This window comes from Sminthopsis crassicaudata, chromosome 5 (assembly GCF_048593235.1).
Source record: "Sminthopsis crassicaudata isolate SCR6 chromosome 5, ASM4859323v1, whole genome shotgun sequence".
Lineage (NCBI taxonomy): Eukaryota > Metazoa > Chordata > Mammalia > Dasyuromorphia > Dasyuridae > Sminthopsis > Sminthopsis crassicaudata.
The window spans coordinates 62,734,526-62,761,646 of NC_133621.1; the positions used below are offsets into that span (position 1 = coordinate 62,734,526).

At 36.8% G+C, this 27,121-nt stretch overlaps 1 protein-coding gene across 1 annotated transcript in view; it reads left to right on the forward strand.

Annotated features, from left to right (window-relative positions):
• The window catches only part of GAD2 (glutamate decarboxylase 2), an 83,571-nt gene that overhangs the window by 35,563 nt on the left and 20,887 nt on the right, over nucleotides 1–27,121 (forward strand). The window contains exons 9-13 of the mRNA XM_074269537.1: nucleotides 4,555–4,609; nucleotides 7,043–7,159; nucleotides 10,591–10,655; nucleotides 18,426–18,610; nucleotides 21,858–21,940. Coding sequence (XP_074125638.1) covers nucleotides 4,555–4,609; nucleotides 7,043–7,159; nucleotides 10,591–10,655; nucleotides 18,426–18,610; nucleotides 21,858–21,940 — 505 coding nt within the window. The remainder of the gene's footprint in view (nucleotides 1–4,554; nucleotides 4,610–7,042; nucleotides 7,160–10,590; nucleotides 10,656–18,425; nucleotides 18,611–21,857; nucleotides 21,941–27,121) is intronic.

Sequence of the window (27,121 nt, forward strand, 5' to 3'; positions counted from 1 at the left end):
TGTTCACCTACGTTTTTAAAAATTACTTAATGAGGGGAAGCTAGATAGGTCAGTGGATAGAGCACTGGCCCTGAAGTCAGGAGGATCCGAATTCAAATCTGAACTCAGACACTTAATACTTCCTTAGCTGTGTGACCCTGGGCAAGTCACTTAACCCCAATTGCCTAGAGGTAAAAAAACTGTTTAATGTAAGTACTTAATCTTATCTGTTTAGCATTATTTGATAATACTATTTGCTATATGTCTTTAGATACATAGTAATATAATAAAAGGACTAATGGAACCACAGAAAGGAAAAATGAGCAGATAGATGAAAGAGCTTGGAAGGAAGTCATTGATCAACTACTTAACAGTTTTATCTCCCATCAATTCCATCTCTTCAGACAAGTAATATAAGTTGTCTGAAGTAAGAAGCAAACCTTCAGCTAGCAGGATACAGAGATTCTTCAAACTATTACTTGGTAGAGAATAGACAGTTCATATTGCTACCAATCACTTAAGAAGCATTTATTAAATTGATTACTTTGCTGGGATTAAGTGTTCAAGAAATATTAACATAATGAACTAATTGAGTAAATCAATAAATGAATGAATAGGCTGATACCTACCAAAATGTTGGACAAAGATGCTTCTGTTTGGGACTGAATTCCCATGGGTATTTATTTTTTTTTAATGTCCACATACTCCCAGCAAATTAAATCCAGCCTGATATTTTGATGCTCATTCATGATATTTCCTAAGGAGATGAGCTTTTGATTTTTAAGAGATCAGATCACAAGGTATATACATGGACCTCCTGGTCAAGAAGATATTAAATTCAGAGAGCTATTTTCATGTGTTGTTAGGGAAACTCAGTGAAATGTCAAATACAGATCACCCAGTTTAAAGATTCAAATCTAATAAAAAAAACCTTTTCTAATTAAGGCTAGCAGTAGCCCCAATAAATCAGAAATGGTTCCAGATATTGAATGAATTCCAAACAGGAAAAATTCACCCAATCCTTCACAAAATAAAGTAGAAGAATATATGTAGAAGAACAAAGCAAGGCTTGATTCATTACTGAGTCAAAAGATCCCTATAACAGGAGCCAAATTTGTGAGTTGGAACCCACAAATAGTCAACTACATACTTGTTTATCAACATCCACTCCCTCAAAACCCAACCTATGATTCATATTGTGAGGTTGAGAAAAAGACAACTGATGGGATCGCTGATGAGGATAGAGTAGGGCCGTTAGTAATGCCATGAGATTCTTTTGATATCTTTCAAGGACTGACAAGAACCCCAATAAACTGGCCAGTTGAACTCTGGAAATGCCATTGATTGAACATCAGAGTATTTGATTTCCACATGGAAAATTGTTCTTTTCTTAAAACGTGACACCCATGCAAGAATTTCAAGAGTAAATTACAGTGAAAATTGCATTTTCCAGAGAGGCAGTTTAAGTTCATTGTGATTCTGTCCATAATCATCTCTCCTAAATAGAATTAAGCATGTTTTGAAAACCAAAGGAATCAAACCAAGACAACTTATCAACTCCTTGATGCCTATAGATTAAAAAAAAATTAAATAGTGCCTTTGTTTTAGAGGATCTTTATCCAAAAACATCAAATATCATTTGGACTTCAAATATGTAATATTCTTTTAAAAAATAGACTGTGACCTACTATTCCCTGCTAGTCTTGAGAACATAATAGTGCTCTCCTTGGAGGTAGCATCTCTATTGGGCAAATCACTCAACTAGTCTCCTTCTTCACAGTTCAACTCATTGGATCCACTTCAACTCCTCTGGTCTGGTGCTCTGACCAGTCAGGTCAACTGTTAGGTTGGTGTTTACTGCTGAGCAAGTAATTCAACTGCAAGTTGCCAAGCCTCAAATCTCCTCCCCAGACCTAGCCCCTGGCAAAGAGGACTTTTTGATTTATAAAACTCACACTTCTCAGAGTTTACTCCTTCTTTAACTCACTCCCTAGAGAGATTATCTCAGTTTTTAGAAAACAACTGAAATGTGGTTGATCTTTGGTCTTCTACCAATGGTTATTATCCCTCTATTATATTCAGATTTGATTAAAGAATTTATTCACGTGGTATAGTGGAAAGAAAATGTGTTATACATTGTTCAAGTTCTTAACTCCTCATTGTTACCTGCCTTTTACCTTCTGTAATTTCAGAACTGGGGGAAAAATCAATTAATCAAGGCTCAACCAATACCCCTCACCCTCACAAAAGAAATAGAGAGTATGGGGAATAAAAAGTCTGATGGCTCTTTCTCAATTATTCAATTTTCCTGTAATATTGACCCCCTCTTGTTTGAAGTATAAGTCATTGCAAGCCTGTATTATTCATAATTTTGGTGGAAAAAATAAGAGGACATACTCAAATGATTTCAGAATAGATCATTCTACTCTCAGCATTTCCTTTCTTGTTGGCTCATTTGATAGCACTTTTGAAATGCAAGTGTTTTGCTACTTCCTCTTTAATTACAGATATCCTGCTTCAAAAATTATTATGAAAGCCACTGAGAGGCAGTGTTACACTGAGAGCTTTCTAAGGGTACAGAAGGCCTGGCTTTCAGTTATATCTCTTATATGTACCATCATAATCATTGTAGAAAAGTGACTTAACCTCTCAGAGTCCCACATTACTTTGAGTACAAGTTATAAAGCAGGTGCTAATTTGCATTGGTAAAGAGAATCTCCTGCCCAGGAATTCTCTGTACCGATATGAAAAAAATTCAAACTAGATAGAACAGACAGAAAGATAGAAAGATAAATAAACAGATAAATAAGAAATCAAGAAAAGGTAACTTATGAAATGTGTATACCAGTGAACACTTATTGATAATGGTGATGATGATGATGATCATTCATAATACAACTAAATTATCATTTTTATTTTAAAGATGAAAAACAAAGGTCCAGAAATAATAGCTTAGCCAAATTATTGAATTTTTCTGAGGTTCAGCTTTCTCATCTTCAAATGGGAGTGTTGAGGGGCATTGAACCTCAGAAATTCCTTCCACATCTAAAACCATGAGATATGCGATTTAGCGATTTGTCTGTGGTCATATAACTAGTATGTATCATCATCAAGAGGGTTCATTCAGTATTTCTCCAGTAAACCATGCTACCCTTATAGATGCTATAGGAGTCAAATGTGAGATAATTAGTACTCCAATGAATAAGGAGTCATGACTATTCTTCAAATACTTGAACATGGATATTCTGTCCCCCTCAAGGTCTTTTCTTCCCCAGGCTAAACATTCCCAATACCTTCAGCTAAGCCTCACAGGACATGAACACAAAGCCCTTCACCATCCCGGTGGCCCTTCTCTAAGCTCTCTGGTTTATTAATGTCCTTCTTAAATCATGGTGCCCAGAACTGAAGATGATGCAGAGTATAATGGTACTACCCCCCTCCTAATAATACCTAGAAATCATGCTTCCTCTTGCTGCAGGCAAAGATCCTATTAGCTTTATCATATCACTGACTCATATTGATCTTGAAGTCCTCTAAAAACCCCAGATCTTTTTCAGAATGCTATCATCTAACCAAATCTTTTCTATCTCATTCTTGATTTCTGTACCCAAGTTTAAGACTTTACATTTATACCTATAAATTTCATCAGTCCAATACTCTTATATAAGAGGTGGGCAAATGATAGCCTACAAGTCAAATCCAGCTACTATTTTTGAAAGGTCCATAAGTTAAGAATGGTTTTTGTATTTTAAAATGTCTCATGGCAAACACTACTTTGCAGTATCAACTCATGACACCATGAAGATATAAGCAATCACATGCTTCTACCATTATTTATTTGAGAAGCAAAGAAATAAATAAGACCTTAAAAATAAAATATGTCTCATGTTTTAAAATTTTTAAAAATTAGCATAGGGCGGTATAAAAATGGCCTTGGGTTAAATTGTTCCTTGGGAAATAAGTTTATCAACCCCTGATGATCTAGGCTGTCAAGATCCTTTTCTGGATTTTCATCTACTGTTACCTGTTCCTTCCATCTCTGTGACATCTGCAAATTTTATGATTATAAGATCTATGGTGGGGGCAGCTAGGTGGCGCAGTGGATAGAGCACCAGCCCTGAATTCAGGAGGACCTGAGTTCAAATCTGGTCTCAGACACTTAACACTTCCTAGCTGTGTGACCCTGGGCAAGTCACTTAACCCCAGTGGGGGGGAGGGGGGAATAAGATTTATGGTTTTATGCAAGTCAAGGATTAAAATAAAAGTACTAACTTAAAAAAAATTAGGGAAGTGTGACGATGAAGGTGTATCCTAATAGAAGGTTGACTTTGCATAATGTGGAATCAACAAGCCAGGATTTTGCCATAAGAGGTAAGTTTTCTTCTCCAATGTCAGCATCCTGAGATGGAGCCCCAGTTTCTCTGAATTAGTGCATCCTTTGAAAATGATCATTGCTGTGCTTTTTTTTTTTTTTTTTTGGTTCATGCTATTTCCTATACAATATCACTTATCTTTTAAAAGATTCAGACAGAATTACTTAAATCAAACTTTTTCATAATTATTAATTTTTTACAGAGGGAAAATGATTCCATCTGATCTGGAGAGAAGAATTGTTGAAGCTAAACAAAAAGTAAGTTTGTATGGTGAGCAACACATATGTCATAACAAGTGGGAACACCTTATTTCTATTTCTATTCATCAAATCCATCTATCAAATTTCTTTGAAGGAAAATATGGAAGTTCCAGCCAATCTAACTGATTACACCTCTGGTATAAAAGCTACACATTCAGGAGGCAAAAGTCACTAAGATGAAAAAGCCTTGTGACCTTTCACAAAATGTGTCTTTATTTTGCACTTGCCATAACTTTCTCAATTACTTTGGATTCAGGGCTGGGATCTGTGATGCTATCACTGGACTGAGTGTTGGCTCTAGATGGACAGACTTCACAAATAGAACATATAAAATGCAACATTCTAAGGAATAGTCTAGGCGAGCCATTCCATAGGTTGCTGGACTTGGAGTCAGAAGGCCTGAGTTGATGTGACACTTATTAGCTCTGTCACTCTGGGCAAATCACTTCTCTTAGTCTTAGTTTCCTTTTCTTTAAAACAGTAACTATAATATTACCTGTTTCACTGGGTTATTAGAAAAATTAAATGAGATAATATATACAGAGTGCTTTCCAAGTCTCAAAACATTATATAAATACTAATTATTATTCTTAACAAGGATCCAAAGCTTCCATGTTCTCTGTATAAGGAGAAACTGTGGCTAACTGAGTTTCTGCTCAATTTTTCTTCAAGCACATCCAAACATGGTTGGTTTGTTTTTCCCCTCCAGCCATTATCTTTTGCAAGGGGCAAATAAGATTTTCTTTTAGCTGTCACTGGAAAGTCATTTACTTTCCACCTTGGTTTGTGGACCAGCAAGGTCAGTTTTGCTTTCAGGGCTCTGCTCTGTTAGTCGAGGTTTTCAGCAAATGCAGCCTGCAGCTCTTAGGACAGCAAGAGACCATACACATTTTTCAAGGTTAGACAAAATGAGAGAAGGCAGGAGGAGAAAAATGGAGTTTATCACACCTTTGTCTCCTAGTTAAACTGACTGCAGGCTTATAAGCTTGGCCTTTCGTGCCCCCTAGAGGCAAAACGTAGTCTAACTCCCCAAAGAGAGAAAAATAGAAAAATGGGGAGGGGCTGGGAAATGGGCTAAAGATGGTCAAAGTTTCCCCCTTGTTGCCATAGAATCATTTCCAGTCTTTCTGGAAAGTACTTACGTCTTCAATAAAAGTATCCTGGTCCATGGAAGCTGTTATTTCAGTCAGTTCCCAATAATCAATGAGGGAAGGAGAAAGGAAACTTATTTATTAGGCATTTCCTATGTGCCAGGCACTATGATAAGCACTTTATAGATACCATTTGATCTTCACAATAACTGATGCTACTATTACCTCCACTTTACAATTCAGGAAACTGAGGGTTTGCCCACATAGCTAAAGGATATCCTGACTTCAAGTCCACTTTCATCATCAGCTGCATGGAAACTGGGAACATGAATTGTTGATGAAAAGAGAAGGAGGAGGAGGAGGAAAAAGAAAGACAAGGAAAGTGAGATAGGGAATTATATCTGTCCAGAAAAAGGAGGGCAAGGTTCAGGGTAAGACAGATAGACAAACAGACAGACAGACAGATAGATAGACAGACAGATGGATAAATGAAGGATGTATATGGATATATATCCACAAAGTTATATATAATGGATTTTCCAAGCATTCAACCTTAAATCAATCAATCTATCTATCTATCTATTTTGATGGCTCTGTCTCCATGGATATATGTAAATAAGGAATTATATAAGTATAAAAATTTATATAATTTTATATGTTATACATATACTATATATTTATATAATTATATAAGGAAGTGTATAAGGACACCTAGATAGAGATATATATTTATACTTATATAAGTATATTAAAAAGACATATGTACAGATATACAGATATATGTGTGTATATGTTATCACATTAATTATATATAGATATATCCATACAGAGATAGAAATAGATCATTATGTCATTGTTATTTGTCATTCATTCAAAGAGCATGACATCAGGGAGGTAATGCCATGACATATGCAAGTAAATTGGATTTGAAAGGGGAAACTGTGCAAGGTCACCAGCCTCACTTTTTTTCTCCAGTGGCCAGATATAGATCCAGACAACTGGAGCTAGTGGAGAGAGAAAGAGACACAGACAGACAGACAGACAGAGAGGAGAGACAAAGAGAGACAGAGAGAAAGAGACAGACAGAGACAGAAACAGAGACAGAGAGGAAAGACAGAGACAGAGATAAACAGAGAAACAGAGAGACAGAGAGAGAGGAAAGGAGGAAGGGAGGAAGAGAACAACTATGATGGAGCAGAGTCACTTATTATTTCTCCACAACAGCTGTTCCAAAAAAGAAAAATGTCAGTTTCCAAAAAGCATTGCCTGGTGTATCTAAGAAATGGCCATCAGGCAAGAAACTCTTTTATACTCTTTTTGCCTTTCTCCTGTTATCCAGGGATTTGTTCCTTTCCTTGTGAGTGCCACTGCCGGAACCACTGTGTATGGAGCGTTTGATCCTCTTCTAGCTATTGCTGACATCTGCAAGAAATATAAGATCTGGATGCATGTGGATGTAAGTACCCTATGAAGGAATGACTCATGAAGGATTTCCCCCTACAAATTCTGGAGTTGAGAAATCGCATTTTTTTTTTCTTCTAGGAACTTCTAGTTTTTGGTCTTTGCTTGACTCTTTTGGAATTAAAATTGGAATTTAGTACTTTTACTTTGTGGGAAAAAATATTTCAGGAAGGTCTTCTTAATTCTCCAGCATAGTTAGAGGCAGTACAGAAGGCTATAATTAGCATAGTGTTTGTGTTTCCAGGAATCAGTTTGAAGTCAATGATAGGCAGGGTCTTGTAACAGGAAATCTGAATTTGAAATCATAAGATTGGTTTTAAATACAAACTCTACTACTAATTACTGTGTGATATTGAGCAAGTCGTTTACTTGTCTGGGCCTTTGTTTTCTCATTGACAAAATGAAGAAATTGGACTATCTCACCTCCAGTGTCCCATTAAGTTGTTTTTTTATAATCTATTATCTTCTTATGCTTCAAATTATTTGTGTATAATCACAGGATCAAAGCTTTAGACCCAGAAAGAACCTTAAAGGTCATCTAAAACAAGTTCTTAATTTTGCAGATGAGCAAATGCATAAGTTCCTCACCTGAAGCAAGATGAGGATTCAAACTAAAGTCATCCGATGCCAGTTCTACCAATTTTTACCAATTTATGTGAATAGATTGAATTCTTTTAATTTCAATATATTTAAAAATGTATTGGTGAAAACATTTCCATCATGATGGAAATTCCTAACTGTAGAAGTCTTCTGGCTCCTATAAATAGCAAAAGGAAGTAAAGATCGAATTTCCAAATTATTGGATTAAACAAAACCTATAGAGTTATCCAATTAACTGCAAACAATTGGCTTCCTTATAACAAAATTCTTTTTTCCCCAGAATGTTTTCTTTCCCTGTGTAACATTTCTCCTCTAAAGGAGATGACATTGGGTTTAGGTCAACAGTGCAAAATTGAGAATTTTTTTCAAAAAGGACTCCAAAACAGACGTGGGCTTGGTGCAAAAAGCAGGCTGGAGTATTTGCTTCATTGACTACCCAATTTCATGCAATTTCTCATTTTAATCAGCTTAGAAAACATAGCTTATGTCCCAGTATTTTGCCTTCGTAACTGACTATATTATATGAAGGAGATCCACCCAAAATATTTCCAAATGGAAAGTCAATTTTTAAAAGGATTTAAGTTTAGACTGCTTTCAAGCTTGTGCAAGTCACTTAATCTCATAATCTCAGTTTCCTCCTCTGATAAAATGATCATAAGGATCCAGTGAGATAATACATTTAAAGCACTTTGAAAACCTTTAAATGATCTATAAATGTTAACTTTTTGCTGTTGCTGGATTTGAGTCTAAGACCTGGGAGAATTAATCTCCTTTTCCTTACCATCATGAACTAAGAAGCCACATCATCTCTGAATATCAGGAACTTGTTTTGTTTTGTTTTACTATTCCCCAGCCCAGAAGTGTGGATTATGCCCAAAGGAGAGAAATTCTTGTTGACCTTTTGGGATAGCCTGGCCCCCAATAGAAAATTAAACCTTGGAATCCCTGCAGTACAACCCCCTGATTTACAGCTGATGTTACCAAGATCCAAAGACTTTAAATGATTTGCTTATGGTCATGGAACTTACCAAAATTAGAACTTGGCTCTCCTGAACCACTTTCTTTCCATTATAACATGTTCCACAAAGATTAGTCTGTTAACCTAGTTAACCAATCCACTAAAAGGAGTCACCTTAATGACTTTAAAAATAAGACTTTCTTTCTGTTCTCATTTCAATTCCATGATCTCTGACCCATATTTCCTAAGGAAAATAGAAATAGGAGTTCTTTCAAAATGTTGTATTAACTTTTCAATCGTCAATCAAGCTTTTTAATTTTTATATGATTTCCATAATGAAAATGGAAAAGAAAAGCAATACAAATCTTCATTTATAAAGCAGGCCTTATAAGCTCAGTATAACTTTGAGGTTAGTGTATATCTTTTCAAAATGAAAACAAAACCTTAAATTACAAAAAATAATATACAAAATCTAAATATAAATATAAATCTATTATTTATATAAATTTATATATAAACTATAATATAAATATGTAAATATAAATCTATAAATATAAAATAAATATAAAATTTATAAATAAAACTAAACTAAATCTAAATCTAAACTAAAATATCTATTTTACATGTTAAATTCTGAATTATTCTGGTAATGTTGGAAAAAAATCTGTGACCTCATCCATGTGGGAATTCCCTCTGGCAAAGAAGATCACAGCCTATCTATGCTTGGGATGCTAGGCCATTCTTGTTCCTGTCTTTCCATAAGGTCACCACAGGGGATCTACACAGTAAGTTGGCAGCTTTGTTGTCTCTTGACATCACAAGGATACCAGTAAAGCACATAGCTATCAGGGTGTTGGGGTTTTTTTCAAAACTGCAAATAAAAAAAAAAGAATTTTCAAATGAATGAACTCTACATAGACACATCGTTTTTCAAAGGTGATTCCTACTGGTACAAATGTTGGCAAATGGAAGACCCTACCATGAAGACACAACTTTTTAGAGGACCCACTCTAAACTGCTCTAAGTAATGCTTTTATAATCTACAACCTTAGATAAAGAAAGTTTTTTGTTTGTTTTTTTAAATATGCTCTTCCTGGTGAGATGGTTTATTAAATCCTTTTGCCAAGAGCTACATTCTTTTTAAGAGAGAAACTAAGGCTCTTTGTCCTAGTGAGCCACTTGACTTCCTTGCCTCAATGGAAATCCTTCACTATATTTCAGATTCCCAGACTTTATTTTTGCAATTTCTACACTAGAACCTTAATGATGGAAGAAACGAAAAACAGTGTGGATTATTCTTCACTGAACTAGGCAGAGATGTTCCTTAAATATTTCTTCTTGCAGAAACCTAAAAGTTTAAATAAAGTCAGAGTTTCTGAAAAGATTCCTCAACTCTGCTCCTTGGAAGGCCAGTATAGAATTTAACAAAATCAGAGTGTGTCTTTAGCAGAGATGTGATCTTTAGGGGGCAAGACCACCTCTAATACAGGGCACTAAAAGCTATTCATATCATCTAATCAGAGAAATCTAAAAAAGGAAGTTTTTGCTTTTCCTGGTTTTTGGTTGAAAAATGGGTTGTTAAACATTTTTTGTGCTTTGGTCTCTGTCAAAAAGACTCAAGTGGTGAAGTCCATGAACTTCTCAGAATATTTTTAAATTCATACATTATATAGAATTTACAAAGGAAACAAAATATATTAAAATATCAAAATTTGATATAAAAAATATCAAAATACTAGTACATAGCAAAAAATTAATACTTAATCAAAATATAAAACATATTTTTATGGAATATATTTTTATGGAATAGTTGATCCCTAATTTTCCCTTTCAGCTTTAAAACCTGTGATCCTATGGTCTTTTTTTAGGCAGCTTGGGGTGGCGGACTCCTGATGTCCCGGAAACATAAATGGAAGCTTAATGGTGTGGAAAGGTAAGCACATTTAGCTAGCTAGCAACTTAATGTTAGGTATCAAAGACAACTAGCCCATTGAGACTCAAGAGAATCCTGGAATGCAGGTGTGCCTGGCTTTTTACAGTTCCCGCAGATTATGTGTAAATTAAATTCTTCAAAATCAATTCCTCTTAAACACAGTCAAGGAAATAGCTGCTTAAAGAAAAGACTTTTGTGAATTCTTTTCTAACCCGAATAATCATTTCTTAATTTATATCAACGTACATTGAATTTTTTGTATATCTATTTACTTAAAGTAGGACACACCTGTGATAATGTCTCATGGTTTTACTCTCCTATTAGCTGTTCTGTGCTGTAACATTGAACACTGTTGTTGGGTTCATTTTGCTTGGAGGTAAAGCTCTTTTGGAGAACAAGTTTCATACAGCAGATGTGAAAATGATTAAGACAGGACATATATATCCAATCCAAAAATAAAATGTGTATGTTATAAAAATAAATTTTATAAATTAAAAAAGGAAACTCAAAGCATACTGACTGCTATGGCAGCTTCAGAAATGCTGCTGGACACTGGGGAAAGTTCACCCCGTTCTTCCAACAAAGAGATCTCACAAAATGGAAGTCTGACCTCCAGTCATTTGCTCTGTCCTCTCCCCAATTCAGAAGGGAAATGGAGTTCATTAGAGGCTGCCAAATGCCTCCCTTATCCTGCCAAAGAGCCAGATGTTCCCCAGGAAAATAGTCTTCCCACAGGCCCCTTGCCAAAGCTTCTCCTGAAGATGTCCATCCCAGAGACAGAAGGAGAAGCCCAGTGACATGTGGGAGCATCTGTCAGGTCCAACAAGCAGGACACGGAAGCCCAGAGAGGTTTGGCAAGGCAGATAATTCAGCATGGCAGGCAAAGGTTGTGGCAGGAGCATCCGTGAGTCTAGAAAGAGAGGTGATTGGGCCATGGAAGGCATAGGGAGAACTAAGGTCAAGCCCCCGTGTTTCAAGTCAAGCTGGAGAAAATGAATCAGGTAGAAAATAAATCCTACTGATCTATGCAAAGCCAAGAGGACCAATGGAAGGAGAGCATGAATAGGCATGTGCCAGGATGGGTTCAATGCAGCAAACGTCTCTTAAGCACCTGACATGTGCAAAGCATTTTGGGGGCTTCAGTCCAGAGCTCCAGGCAGGTCAAGAAGGTCCAGGGAAAATCAGTCTAAATATATACAATTAAATCACATAAGTATTCATTAAACACCAGCTGTGGACAAGCACATTCACCAATGATCCAAACTGTTTAAGAGAGTACAAAATGTGGATTCTAATATTGTATATATATATATGTATATACATATATGTAACATATAATTATGTATTATATATTATATAGCAGTAAGGAGTTTTAAATGGTATTGTAGAAAAGGATGCTGGTTGTATAAATGGAGATTCTAGGTTTAAATCTCCATTTGGAATAGCTACAAAGATCTTAGCTCTGATACTAAGGATGATTATGGACAAACTCTCTACATCTCAGCTTTCTTAGCTAGAAAATGAGGAGGTCAGATTCAATAACCTTCCAAGGTTCTTTCTCCCTTGAATTCTAGTCTTTGAAAATGAACATGTGACCCTGAGAGGGTTCAAATGTTACCCAAAGAAATAATGAATGAAATCTGAATAGGGAAAAATTATGGATCAGGGTCTTGTAAAGAGGGGAGGAAACATTCAACAGTACAAATGGGGTAGAGCTCTTAGCTCTAGACCTAGAAGCTGTCTGTCTCCTAACCTGGATTTATGCATCCTTCTTCAGGTAGGGAATAAAGGCCGCAAGGGCAAAAAGCTACTACTTTCCCCAGTAAAGCAAGGCTCTACTACTGTTTTGGCTTGGTGATCAGAAAACAAAAATGGGATTTGTCTTGTGGTAAACAGAGGGATTCTAGGATCAATTGAAGGAATTGGCAATGTTTAACCTGGAGAAAAGAAAACTGGAGGAGAGAGGGAATGATAGCTGTGGGGTCAAGTATTTGAAAGGCTGGGATGTCAGAGGGATGAGAATTTGTTCTCTTTAGCCCCAAAAAAGCAGATCCAGCAGGAATGGGTGGAGGGTTTGATGTCGGAAAACAAAATCTTTCTTAACAATTAGAGCCGATCAAAAATGAAACAGTCTATCCAGAGGCTGTCTCCCTCATTGGAGGTCTTCAAATTGGATGGTCCCTTTCTCTCTATGGACTAGATCATTTCTAAGTTTCTACCCAAAATCAATGATTCCATGACCTCTTCCAAGCAGCAGCTGCTACTTTTATAGCCACTCCTTTTTGTAACCCAACACTTGGTGACTGGAAAAAAGCTGCTCCCATATAGATATCACTATTATTCTGAGCACCAATAAAAGTTCAAAATCCCTCTGAAATACAAAACAAAGGAACAATATAAGCTTTTTGGGTAAAGGCATCAGAAAGGGAAAGGGCAGAACTGATCATATTCAATTGGTAGTGAAGTGCATGGACTACTGGACTTGGAATTGGAAAAGCTACACTTCATTTCTTGCCTTAGATTCTGTCTTGTGTTGGCAAGTCACTTAACCTCCCAGCCTCAGTTTCCTCATCTGTAAAATGGGGATAACAGTATCTACATTATAGGAACATTACAAAGATAAAATGAGATAATGCTTAAAACACTTTGCAAATCTTAAGATACCAAATAAATGCTAGCTTATTTTTATTAATTCAAATAAACAAATATTAATTAATATTCTCTATCATGTGCAATACACCATGCTGGGTACTAGAGATAATATATACTTACCAGGAAAGGAAGGAACTTTCACACAAATATCATTGCGCAGTCTTACCTGCATTCTTTATTCAGCAAAATACTTGACTCTGTCTTTCCCCATAAAGAATAGAAAGACTATAAAGAGAGATAAATTACATTTGAAATGACAAAGGAGCAAAACAAAAGGGGAAGCCTGACCAGAAAACCATTCCTGTGAAAAATAATTGGAGGGAAAATAGGGGTTAGTCGACCCCAAGGTCACTGTCAGTGATGTGATGTGACCAAGTCAGTACCCACTTAAGATTCACTAAGAGAAGCATGAAAGTCTAAAATGATGAAGATGAGTGTTATATTCTATTTTGCCATTATCAGGCCACAAGCCAAATATTGAGTTCAGTTCCAGAAGTCAGTTCTAGAAATGATATTAACAATCTAGAGAATGCCCCAGAAAAGGCAACCCAAATGGATAAGGGAATCAAAACCATGCCATGAAGGAAGTGAAGAGGTTTAACCCTAAGAAAAGAAGGTGAGGTCAGGAATGGAACAAGATGGCTATTTTCAAGTAATTAAAGGATTGGTGTATAAAGGGGCAGTTAAACACTTCCTAGCTGTGTGACCCTGGGCAAGTCACTTAACCCCAGCCTCAGGAAAACAAACAAACAAACAAACAAACAAACAAACAAACAACTAAATAAATAAATAAATACATACATACATAAATAAATAAATAAATAAATAAGTAAGTAAATAAATAAATAAATAATGAAGGGGCAGTTAACCTGAAGACAGATGGGTGTTTCTGGGTATATATAGGGTTAGATCTGAACTCTCAATTCAGTTCCCCTCTTCAGATATTTATTAGCTGCAGAATACTTGGAAAATCGCTTTATCTCAGTGTAACGTGCTCTCCTGGCAGTTACAATTACTAGTCTGTCCTAGACCCACCAGAGCACCTTTGACCACTGTCCTTTGCAGTGTGAGCTCTACCCGGCTCGTCTCCTCTGAGGCCTTCTAAGGTCTCTGGCCACAATCTCTTGAATCTATAGCTTAATAACCGGTAGCGCACTCAAGAACAACCACGTGTAATCTTAAAAGCCTTTATTATACCTACTCAAATAATGCCCTGACTGATGCCCTGACTTGTTGGTTCCCGAGTGAACACCTGGTCAGAAGACCCATGTGTTCACTACCAAACTCCTTACCTCTTTCGGCTACCCATCTTGGCTTGGCCACCCAGGCTAGGAGCCAGGGTGAACAGCACGAGGTTAAAGAGGCCGGTTGCTGCCTGCAGTGGGTTTACATAGGGCCTGTGAGGTCACACACACAGCCAATCAGCGAGAGAGTCACCCATTACGAAACTATCTCAATATGGCCAGGATCCCGCCCAAGGGCAGTCCTAATATCCACAGAATTACTTCCGGGCCTCAATCTCCCGATGCACTGTGTCCGCCCATTTAAAGGGCCCTTACATCTCAGTTTCTACATCTATGAAATAAGGATAATAATAACAGCTACTTCCCAAGATGATTGTGAGGATAGAATGAAATAATATTTTTTATTTTTTAAATTTAGTTTTACTTTTATTTTTTATAGCTTTTAATTTACAAGATATATGCATGGGTAATTTTTCAGCATTGACAATTGCAAAACTTTTTGTTCCAACTTTTCTCCTCTTCTCCCCACCCCTTCCCCCAGATGGCAGGTTGACCAATACATGTTAAATATGTTAATGTATAAGTTAAATACAGTATATGTATACATGTCCATACAGTTATTTTGCTGTACAAGAAGAATCAGACTTTGAAATAGTGCACAATTAGCCTGTGAAGGAAGTAAAAAATGCAGGCAAACAAAAATGGAGGGATTGGGAATTCTATGTGGTGGTTCATAATCATCTCCCAGAGTTCTTTTGCTGGGCGTAACTGGTTCAGTTCATTACTGCTCTATTGGAATTGATTTGGTTCATCTCATTGTTGAAGAGGGCCATGTCCATCAGAATTGATCCATCATAGTATTGTTGTTGAAGTGTACAATGATCTCCTGGTCCTGCTCATTTCACTCAGCATCAATTCCTGTAAGTCTCTCCAGGCCTTTCTGAAATCATCCTGTTGGTCATTTCTTACAGAACAATAATATTCCGTAACATTCATATACCACAATTTATTCAGCCATTCTCCAATTGATGGGCATCCACTCAATTTCTAGTTTCTGGCCACTACAAAGAAGGCTGCCACAAACATTTTGGCACATACAGGTCCCTTTCGGGGTATAAGCCCAGTACTAATACTGCTGGATCAAAAGGTATGCACAGTTTGATGACTTTTTGAGCATAAGTTCCAAAAAATGAGATACTATTTGCAAAAAGCTTTGCAAACTTCAATACATTATAAATACTAATTATTATTGTTATTGTTGCTGTTGCTATACTTGACTTCAGAGATAAACTAGAAACAAGAGATTTGGGTTCAAAATAGGGAAGAACTTCCCAATAATTGAGTTGTGTATACATGGAATGGATTGGTTGCCTCAGGAAGTAGTGAGTTCCCCAGCATGAGATCTTCCACCAGAGCTGTAAAATCAGAAATGAAGCAGAAAGAATCTCTATTCAGGTACTGCTTAGACTAGGTCGTCTTCAAGGTATCTTTTTACTCTGATTCTGTAAAATGATATTATAGAGGTAAAGAAAGTGTGGCCATTTTAAGGAATATTGAATTTGAAGTATTAAAGTATAAGCACCACTTACTAGCTGCAAAAATGAATTCCCACATTTTTCATGTAGAAAGAAGAAAGATAAAAAATAAAGAAAGGAAGGAAAGGAGGGAGGGAGGGAGAGAGGAAGGGAAGGAAGAAAGGAGGGAGGGAGAGAGGGAGAAAGGGAGAGAAGGAGAGAGGGAAGGAGAAAAGGAAAGGAAACATTAGTTAAAATAATGTATTAGCCTCTCAGGCATTATGTTTAGGATACATACATACATACATACATACATACATATATAAATCCCTGTCCTCAAGGAGTCTAATGGGAGAAAACAATGTACAAAGGAAGATGAAAAGTGGGGGAAGGATGGGGAGGATGGACTGGAAAGCATGATAGAGGAGTCCAGCTAGCTGGGGAAAGGCTGTTCGTTTCCCATGATGACTGGCCAGGAACCTTCCTTACATAGAGCCTCTGAGAAGGTCTTTGCTCTCCCCTCCAACTGGAAGGGTCCCAAAGCAGAGGGTATGGAGGAGGTAGAAGTACCAGTGCTGATGGGTCCAGGTTGGTGAGCTGGGTGAATGATGGGAGACAAGTCTGAAGAAATGTAATGAAGAAGGAAATGTGCCCATTAGATTCTGTCTGTTGGGAAGGTCAGCTTCTTAAGACTCATTCAGTCTTTCCTCCAGGGGCAGCCTTGCTGGTTTTGCTTCTGCCCCAGTTTTCTCCTCCCCAACTCCAATCCCGAAGGTCTCCTCTGGTGCTATCAGTCATAGCCAAGGAAGATGGATGTGATGCTGTCTTATTAACCATATCATTTGGGGTCAGAAGTACAAGGGATGTTCAGCCAATATTTGTTGTCTGGTTGACTGATACCCATTCATCAAACAGATGGATTGGTTCTTCTCCACCTTCACATTCTAACTTCTTCCAGAAGCAGAGCCACTAAGAAATGGGAAGCAAATTCATTTTTGGGAAAGAAAAGAAAAAGAGCTCCCGGGCTTTCAGCCTCCTTGCCTTTTTCTTCCACCTCAGGCTAGAGGGAGATATATCCTACATTAGACTTCCAACTTTGCTTTGGATATTTCTCCCAGAGGATCATCATGTTCTGACTGAAAGGAACAGAGTACTACCATGGAATGTGAAGCTTCCCTGAGCCCCAAACCCAAAATAGAGTACCCTTTTCTTTCATTCACTGGTTCTTTGAGTGGACTGAGGGATAGTGAATAAAAACTACAAGTGTGTGTGCTCAGGACCACATAGAAGCACTTTACCCATCACTATGATCCTGTTCTTTATGTGGTGAGACAGAGAACTCAAGTTCAATTCATATTTATTGGATCCAATTCTACCTCACATACCCAAGTGAGGGATTTAAACTTTCTCAGACTTAATTTCCTCCTGTGTAAAATAGAGATAAAATAGCACTTATTTAATTGAGTTATTGTGAGGATCAAATGAAATAATGTATATAAAATTGTGATAAATGATTAATTTGGATCTCCATTTTATTGGATACTTATTTTATCCCAATCAGTATTAAGTAATTTGATATGATTCCATAGGAGTAAAGTGATTATAACTTCATAGAGTAGGACTCAGAGCAGTGAAATGCAGTACTAAGTTCACTTGCCTACTGATAAGAAGCAAATAGGAGACACCTCCACCCTTGTTTTCTTTTGTTAAGGTGACCAAGCCCAGCAAAGCATTGGTGACTCAAAGGAAAGTTCTCCAGCTTTTTTTTTTTTCTTTTTGCCCCTTTGTCCCTTGTCTTCTCTCTATTGCTTAACATGGGGAGATTTCTATTTGACCAACAAGTGGCCCTGCTTGTCAGCTTGAAACCTGACTTTCTATCAGGCCATGGATGTGCTGAAAGGTCAAAATAGGTCTTTTAAGGTCTGCTTTTTAGTCCATTTGTCAAACAATAGGATGTGTGAGTTTGTATAGAGTAAAGGGAAAGGACTATCAACCAATGAGATTCTGTATTTTTAGCAGGTTTCATCTGTGTTATCTGGGCATCATGCCCTATAAAAACTAAGGCCTTAGAAGAAGCAGGCATCTCAGCCGGAAGATCTGAAGTCCACTTTATTAGTGGAAGCCATGTACTCTTTAATTAAGTGTCATTGATTCAGAGCTCTGCCTTGGTGGATTTTCTTGTAAATTAGACAATTTTGGAACCCCCACAAAACATTCTTCAAATTTTAAAGAACTATTCGAATGCTTCTTGTTGTTTTGTTGTTGTTCTAATAACTGGAATGAGAAGGGGAATCCTGCTATCCTGAGTCCTGCCCATGGAGTTTGTTTTGGTCACCTGATATGGTTTGATTTCATTTCAGGGCCAACTCTGTGACATGGAACCCTCACAAGATGATGGGCGTCCCCTTGCAGTGCTCAGCTCTCCTGGTGAGAGAAGAGGTAGGTTGTAGCAGCTTTCAATTTTATTCCTTCAGAATATTTCCTCCATATATATACCACCGATGGTGCAAATGGAAATTAGGTGATGGTTGCAGACAAAACTGGGGTCTCTGAGTGGCCCCGTAGTGCATACAGAGGCCCCAATTAATGGTTAAGTGATTTGCCCAGAGTCACACAACTAGTATTAAGTGTGTGAAGTCATATTTTAACTCAGGTCCTTCTCACTTCATAGGTGGTACTTTGTCCAATGTACTACCTAGCTGCCCTAAAATGAGAATTATTTTAAAGGCAATTATTGGGCTTGGAGTAAGGAGGACATGAGTCCAAATGCAGCCTCAGATCCAAAACATTTTACTTGTGTTTATCTCAGTTTCCTCATCTATAAAAATGGGAATGATAATAGAATCTAAATCTATAAAGTGATTATCGTAGTGTTTGGCACATAGAAAGTACTTTATAAATATTAGCTCTTATTATTATATTCTTTTTTATATCTTTTATATCTCCTTCATTTCTGAATTTTTCTTTTTCCCCTTCCCTATGTAGTGAATCATTCCTTGAACCAAAAAAAGCAATTCAGCAAAACTAACCAACATATCAAATAAATCTGAAAGTCTATGCAATGTTGCACCCTCATAGTTCCCCGTCTCCTTAGAGAAGAGAGGGAAGTACATTTTCTCATGTTTTCTATAGGGTTCAGTTTGGTCACTATAATTCTATAATGTTCATTTTTCCAGATAAAAAATTAATTAAAGCACACTTTTCATAAATTCAATACTGTGTTAGGTGCTGTGAATATAAAGCAAAGCAAAAACCCTGCCCTTCACCTCAAAGGACTCATAATTTGTTGGAGGAGACAACATGTAAATGACTTGGTCCATATAAGATACTTACAGAGTATGTGGAAGGTGATCTCAGAGACCAGCTGCTAGGGAGACTCAGAAAGGGATTTGAGCTAAGTCTTGAAAGAAGCTACTAGGAGGTATCATAGTACAGAGAACACTGGCTTTATAGTTAGGTGGATTCATCTTCATGAGTTCAAATCCAACCTTAGACAGTTATTAGCTGTGTGATCCAGTGCAAGTCACATAACCCTGTTTCCCCCAGTTTCCTCATCCATAAAATTACCTGGGGAAAGAAGAGTCAAATCACTCCAGTGTCTCTGCCAAGAAAACCCCAAATGGGTTCACAAAGAGAGACACGACTGAAATAATTGAACAACAACAATAAAATGAGACTAACCTAGGAGATGTAAGAGAGTGAGATGAAGAAGGCAAGCATCCCAGGACATGTGGACAGGTGGTGAAAAGGCCAAGAGACAAAAGATGGGATGCTAGGTATGAAGAACTATGAGTTTGACTGTGTCAGAGAGTGAGACCCAGAGTAATTGATAAATCTGAAAACAAATGTTGGGAAAGTCTTTAAATGTCAAACAGCAACCTTTGCATTTTATCCTAGAGGTAATAGGGAGCCTCGGGAGTTTCTAGAGCAGAGGAGTAACATGGTCAGAACTGTACTTACGGAAAATCACTTTATCAAGTGTGAAGAATTTGTGCTTCACATTCACTCCTCAGTGAATGCATTTAGAATTGGTTGAACTGAATGATTCAGATAAGGGGCTTTTTGATTCAGTATTTATTACTCTCTGTAATAACTAATTAATAGGAAAAAGCAAATTTTTTTTTGAAAAATATTTTTTGAATCTCTCTGAGATTCAAAGAGACCGAGGTAATATAGTTAGCTTAGTAAGCTTTTTATAGAGTACACCTATAGATGCAGGTTCTTTCAAGGTCAGTTTAAGTGCCACTTCCTACATGAAACCTATCCTCCTCCATTTACTAGTGATTCTGCCCAGAAAAAACCTTGGTATTTACTTTCTAAGAAGAGGTTGATTTCCCCTCAATAGAAGGCAAGCTCCATGAGGGCGGGGACAATTTCACTTTTGCCTTTGTATACTCAACATCTAGAAAGAACAATGTCTGACACAGTCAGAGAAGATAAGCAATTAATGCTTTTTGAATAAATGAAAAACTTAAAACATTCTATAAATGGTAGTTATTAATATTTTTATTAGTAAATTAGCAATTAGTTACTAGCAAAGAGAGCCAAAGCATGGAAATTACCCAGGAAAGCTCTGACCGCTTCACATGAGTTTAGGCAGATTCAACCAAGTAAGAGATACTTCAAATCCAGTCCCAGAAAAAACTTGGCTAAGATGTCCACTAGATGATAAATTAGTTACAAGAAGAAGAAGAAGAAGAACAAGAAGAAGAACAAGAACAAGAACAAGAACAAGAACAAGAAGAACAAGAAGAAGAACAAGAAGAAGAACAAGAACAAGAAGAACAAGAAGAAGAAGAAGAACAACAAGAAGAACAAGAACAAGAACAAGAACAAGAACAAGAACAAGAACAAGAACAACAAGAAGAACAAGAAGAACAAGAACAAGAAGAAGAACAAGAACAAGAAGAACAAGAAGAACAATAAGAAGAGCAAGAACAAGAACAAGAACAACAAGAACAAGAACAACAAGAAGAGGAGGAGGAGGAGAAAGAAGGAGGAGGAAGAGAAGAAAAAAGAAGAACAAGAAGAACAAGAAAAAGAGGAGGAGGGGAAGAGGAGGAGGAGGAGAAAGAAGGAGGAGGAAGAGAAGAAAAAAGAAGAACAAGAAGAAGAACAAGAAAAAGAGGAGGAGGGGAAGAGGAGGAGGAGGAGGAGGAAGAGGAAAAAGAAGGAGAAGGAAGAGAAGAAGCATTTATGTACAGCTTTAAAGTTTGCAAAGTGCTTTGCATATATCTCAGTTCAAATTGACAACAATGCTGTTAAATAGATGCTATTAGTTTCCCTTTTTTAATAGATAAAAAAAAAATTACACAGCTAGTGTAACTGCCTAAGGTTACATTTGAACTCAAGTCTTCCAGACTCCAAATCCAGTGCTTTATCTCCTTGGCTTCCTAGCTATAAACTCATATTTTACAAGAACTTGTATTTCACATGGCTTAAGTTCCTGATTATGATTTCTTATTATCCTGATCCTTGAGGAGAGAATAAAAGAATTAACACTTATCTATGGTTATAGTCCAATAACATTTGAATATAGAGTCACTTATCACATATAAAACTAATTCAATAGTTGATTGTGCTCATGTATTGGCTGTTCTTTCTGCTGAGAAAAAAATATTCTGTTTTTTTTCTCTTTAATCCCACAGCCTGAATCCTTCTACCTTTATTTTCTAGGTCACAAGCTATCTCACTTGTCACAACAGCAGGACTTTTAAATTATTATTATTTCATTATTCATTATTAACAGGATATTATGTCCTGTTAAAAGTATTAGCAAATTTGATGGGATTTCTGTTCTTTTACTGGAGACAAGGCTTTACAGTGTGGGCGCCATGTTGATGTTTTCAAATTATGGCTAATGTGGAGGGCAAAGGTAAGCAAGCGTGAGATTTTGGGTTGTTCCCTACAGACAGAAACCAGAGCTGATCAGCTACATTACTGCATGTGACAAATGAGTTTCTAGGTTGAAAATGCCTCCCTCAAGAATTGCATATGTGCATTTTTGTATGTCTTCCATGTGGCAGAATATAATCACCTTTGTGTGTATGTTTTTTAAAATAAATAACAAATTGCATCTATTGCTAACTCTTTAGAAAATGAATTCGTTCTGATTGTAACACAGAACTCCCTGTTCCTTAGATACTTCTGTTTTCTCATCTGTTGTTTTTACCTGGTGATTGAACACTGGGATAGATTAATGTAAGGCCATAAATTATACCTTTGGAGAACAAGGGGAAAATGCTACAAAAGCTCACTTGTAGCATTGAAAGGGCAACTGAGCTTTTAAAGAAAAACAACACTAAGTACTTAATCGTCAGTCTTCTGTACTATTTTTCTGTTTACCTTTTGGGACTTTAACTGTAAGAGAATCACTTGTCTCTCTGAAAGTTTGACTCTAGAGTTGAAAATGTGCAGCACTTACTGGGCCTAATTGTAGCTGTCGAACAGCATAAATATTATGTTTAAATGTAATCAGGCCAGAAAAGCCCAAAGATGGTTTTTATTTTAGCCAGATTCCTGATTTAAACATGACAAATCATTGACCAGCCCACCTGGTCCCCATTTTGCATTTTGTGAGCAGTGATTGCAATTACCTTAAACAAAGCAGTATTTTTTGAGGTATATAATTATTCTTATAGCTATAAAATAATGTATTATATTTTCTCAGGGTGTGCCTAGATCAGTGAACAAAGCAAAATATTGCTGTGAGAACCTTCAGCCACCTACTCCTCTGCTCTGTGCAATTAAAGTTCATGCTATTAGCAATTATTGCTTAGATATATGGATTTTTTTTCTGGGGACAGAGATAGGTGGTCTGAACTTGTAATTTCATTTGTGTGAAGTATTTCCTAAATGGACACTCCCATTTTAGATGCAAATTATTAGTTACTTGAGGTACTGAGAGACTAAGGGACTTGCCAGAGATGATTATATACAGAATTTGTGTATCAAAGGTAGAATTTGAATCCAGTTCTTCCTGATTCCAAGTCCAACCATTTATACAATTGAATTGTATACAACAACCAAATTGTATACAACTAGTTCAAATATACACAGACCAGGAATTTAAATGACCTATTGGAATCAGGATATTTTACATTCATGTACAGCCCAGGTAGAAGTCCTGTGTGGCTAAAGAAGCTGGAGCAAGTTTCAAAGTCCTAGTTAAGGAAATTGATATCTCTCAAATTACCTAAACTGTAAAAGTTAAAAAAATAATTATCTAAAAAATAGTCTAAAAATCAGGCTATTTTAAAAAATATAGAGAGACTTTTTAACCAATTGAAAAAAAAATTCCAATATCCTTGAGTGTTCAGCAAAAACTATAAATATTGTCTGAGGTTACTCAGTTTTACTTAGGATACCATGATTTTTGCCTCTTTTTTCCATGTTGTTTTTATGATTATGGTGATCACTGAAAACATTTACATGAAAATGGAGTCTTATGTTCCTAGTGGTGTATCCGCTCCTGCTGATTATATTTCGTGTGAGCTGGTGACATTTCTTCAGTAGGGAACTTCTCAGCAAGGCCTGGTCCAGCTAGTTCAGGAGTCACTAAGGACATCAGGTGGGCGTCTACAGCCTGACCAGATGAATCCTGAAATAAAAACAAAAGACCCTGTATTTAGGCAGCTGTAAAATAACAAGAAACATGAAAAGAAAATGAGTGAGCAGATATAGCCCAGCTGCAGAATTGCTTCCAGCCAAATGTTTTTTAGAGTTTTCCAGGGGATAGGTTGAGGTTCATTAAAGGATGTATCTTGATATCTAGATTATAACTGTTTCCACTTAGATCTCTTAAATGAATTGATATTTTTGGACATATATAACAATAATGGACTGGCAACAGACCATAGTACATGAAAGCTCTCCATGAAGAATGGTTTTCAAGGCTTTCTTCTGATGATACATATAGGCTGTGTGACTCAGAGCAAGTCACTTAATTTGCCAATGGTTTTTGCTGCAGAAAAGGTATTAATCTGCATTGGTACCATAGGAAATTTCCTTACCTGAGAGTTTATTAACACCAACAAAATCATAATTTTTATCTAAAATAATAACAATAAATAAATATTAGCTAAAATTTATAAAGCATTTTATGGTTTACAAAGTTCTTGATATTAACTTAGGAAACCACAGATTAGCATTACCTATATTCTACAGTATTTTTACATATTTTATAAGTTATTTCTCAATTTAATCTGGTTCAGTCTCACTTGGGAATGTTAGCCTGTTTCACAACTGTGCTCTAAGCAACCTTTTTAAGAATATAAATTTCAATTTGCATTCCTCTAACCAATAATCATTTAGAGCATTTTTTCATGTGACCATAAACAGCCTATTCATATACTTTGACTATTTATCAATTGGAAATTACCTGTATTTTTTTAAACCTGATTCTGTTCTCCACATAGTTGAGAAATGAGGCCTTTATCAGAGGAATTACAGAGGTAGCAAGGTTCCTTTCATCTAGGGTTCCTTATATGAATAAAATCACAGGTCCATCCCTATCCCCATCCATGGCAACTGTGCTAGACTCTGTAGGGTCAAAAATAAAAATGAGAGAGACCCTATCTTCAAGAAGTGTCACCTTACTGGCATGTCACAGGTGTTCTGCTATTAGTTTAATACTTTATTAGCAGAATTCCTATTGCAGACATCTTAGCTTCAGGGACCCAGAAATTTTATCTACAAAAATGAGAGAATTCTAGGACTCAGCAAATGTTTTGTAAACCACCTGAGTGGCCAGGATCCATGGTAGTCACAGCACTTCTTGTCTTCTTCCTGCGCTATGGTTTTGTGAATAACTATTAGATTTCTTGCAGTTAAGTTTCAGAGACCAATGTTTGTCTGGTGTTGAGCACAAATTGGTATGTTCACTTGTGTAATTATACTCTGTTCAGAAAACCCTTACTTCCCACTTACAAAGGGAATTATAAGTGCCATAGCTAAGGATTCCATTGAATCAAGTATGAGGGAGCTAGTGAGTACTTGATAGTACTTTTCTCTAGGCAAGGAAACCAATTTCTGGAAATGTTTCTCTCCAAACAAGTGATTGAGACAAGAGAGACAAAGAGTAGAAAGATACATAATTATTGCAGGGAAATATGAATTAGAGGAATGATCCATTGTCTGCAGTTCTTCCTGGTACATCTATGTACATCTTTTCCTTCTTTTTGGAGGCAATTGAGGTTGTGACTTGCCCAACTTTGCCCAGCTGTCAGGTGTCTGAGGGATGATCTGAACTTAGGTCCTCCTAACTCCAGGGCCAGTGATCTATCCACTGTACCACCAAGCTGTCCCAAGAATTCTTTTTGCTAAGACAGACATAAGGAGCTTTCAAGACTAAGAACCTATTTATTCCATTAGAAGGAACTGAGAAGAATTGTTCTTTAGTTAACCTTTATGGTCTATATCTAAAACCCCAGGGCAATGACATGCCCCATTAGCTTGTGTCCTGTCTACACTGTTTTTTTATAAACAGTAGATTGATTATATAATTATGTAATCATTTTTCCTATTGTGCTTTCAGCATCTTTGTAATGACTCTTTAGGTTTCTGTTTGAATTGTTGTCCTAGTAAGTACACTGGTTTTGATGTCAAAGGATCTGAGTTTTAATCCTGACTTTGCCATTTACTACTCACAAGACTTTGAACAAGTCATTTTCATTTGGGGACTTCACCATTCTAATTTGCAAAGTGAGAAAGTTCAATTAGAAGACCCCTGAGATCTCTCCTAGCTCAAAATTTATGCTAATTCTAGAACCTTTGAAAAATGCTGGTAGGAAAATACACAAGCCATATGTTGGGTCATAGAACATCATCTCCCACAGCTTACCAGAAATAAGAATATACCAAAAGCAGTTTCTCATATTAGTGTGTTTTCATATTTAACTCTAGCTCTCTGAGTGTAGACACAATTTCCCTTCTATCTTAGTGCCTAGGACATAAGTAGGTATCTAATAAATGTTAGTTAATTGATTTCTTCCAAAGCTTCCCAATTTTAGAAAACATTTCTATGTGGTAAGTAAAGTGTAACCTATTTAATAGATAAGAAAATATAGACCTGGGGCAGGTAGTTGGTGTAGTGGATAGAGCACCAGCCCTGAAGTCAGGAGGACGGGAGTTTACATCTGGTCTCAGATACTTAACACTTCCTAATTGTGTGACCCTGGGCAAGTCAATTAACCCCAATTGCCTCATCAAAAAAATAAATAAATAATATAGACCCATGGAGACTAAATAATTTTCCCAGAGTCACACAATGATTTAATGGCATTAACAGGAGCAGGACTAATTTGAATCTCCTACCTTAATAACTGACTCATCCTGTCCCTGGTTATAATCAGTTTACAATCCTAGAGCTGATTTGGAGGTTCCCATCCACTCCACAGTAGTCCACAGCTGCATTTTGGAAGAGAAGCATTTGGCCATCCCAGGTCCATGCTAAGTGGACCCAAACTTTTAAATTAATTCTAAGAATTCAGGACCACTGATGGTTCCTGTAAGGTCAATGGAACATGGCGGAGGACGCCAGAACAAGGGTAAAATTCTGTGCTCCACAAGACTAAACTAGATCCCAGTATCACCCTGGCTCTGAGAGAATGAGGAAACATTCTACAGAAAATAAGATGTCACATCCCTTTGGCTTAGACTGTGTTTCAGTTGTTAAGAGACAATGACATATATCTGTGTCTTTTCCCAGACAGACCACATAAAGTTAAACTATAAACAGGAAAGTTATCACTTTGAGTTATCCATCTCAGTTTAATTATTGTTAGAAAACATTAAGTGCTCCTGTTATGGGTAGCATCTATTTTCTAAGTCATTCCATTGACACCCAATAAATGTTAAGGGATGAAGACAAAATCATTTTAAAAGCAGTTCTCTAGAGTGTGCTGCCTTAGGGTTAATCAGTAGGGGACCAAAGCTGCTTAGAATTAAGATAATAGATGCAAATGTGGTAGAGATCTTAAAAGCATATATTCCAGCTCCTTCATTTTACAAATGAGTAAACTGAGGCCCAGCAAGGCTAATCCACTTGCCCAAGGGT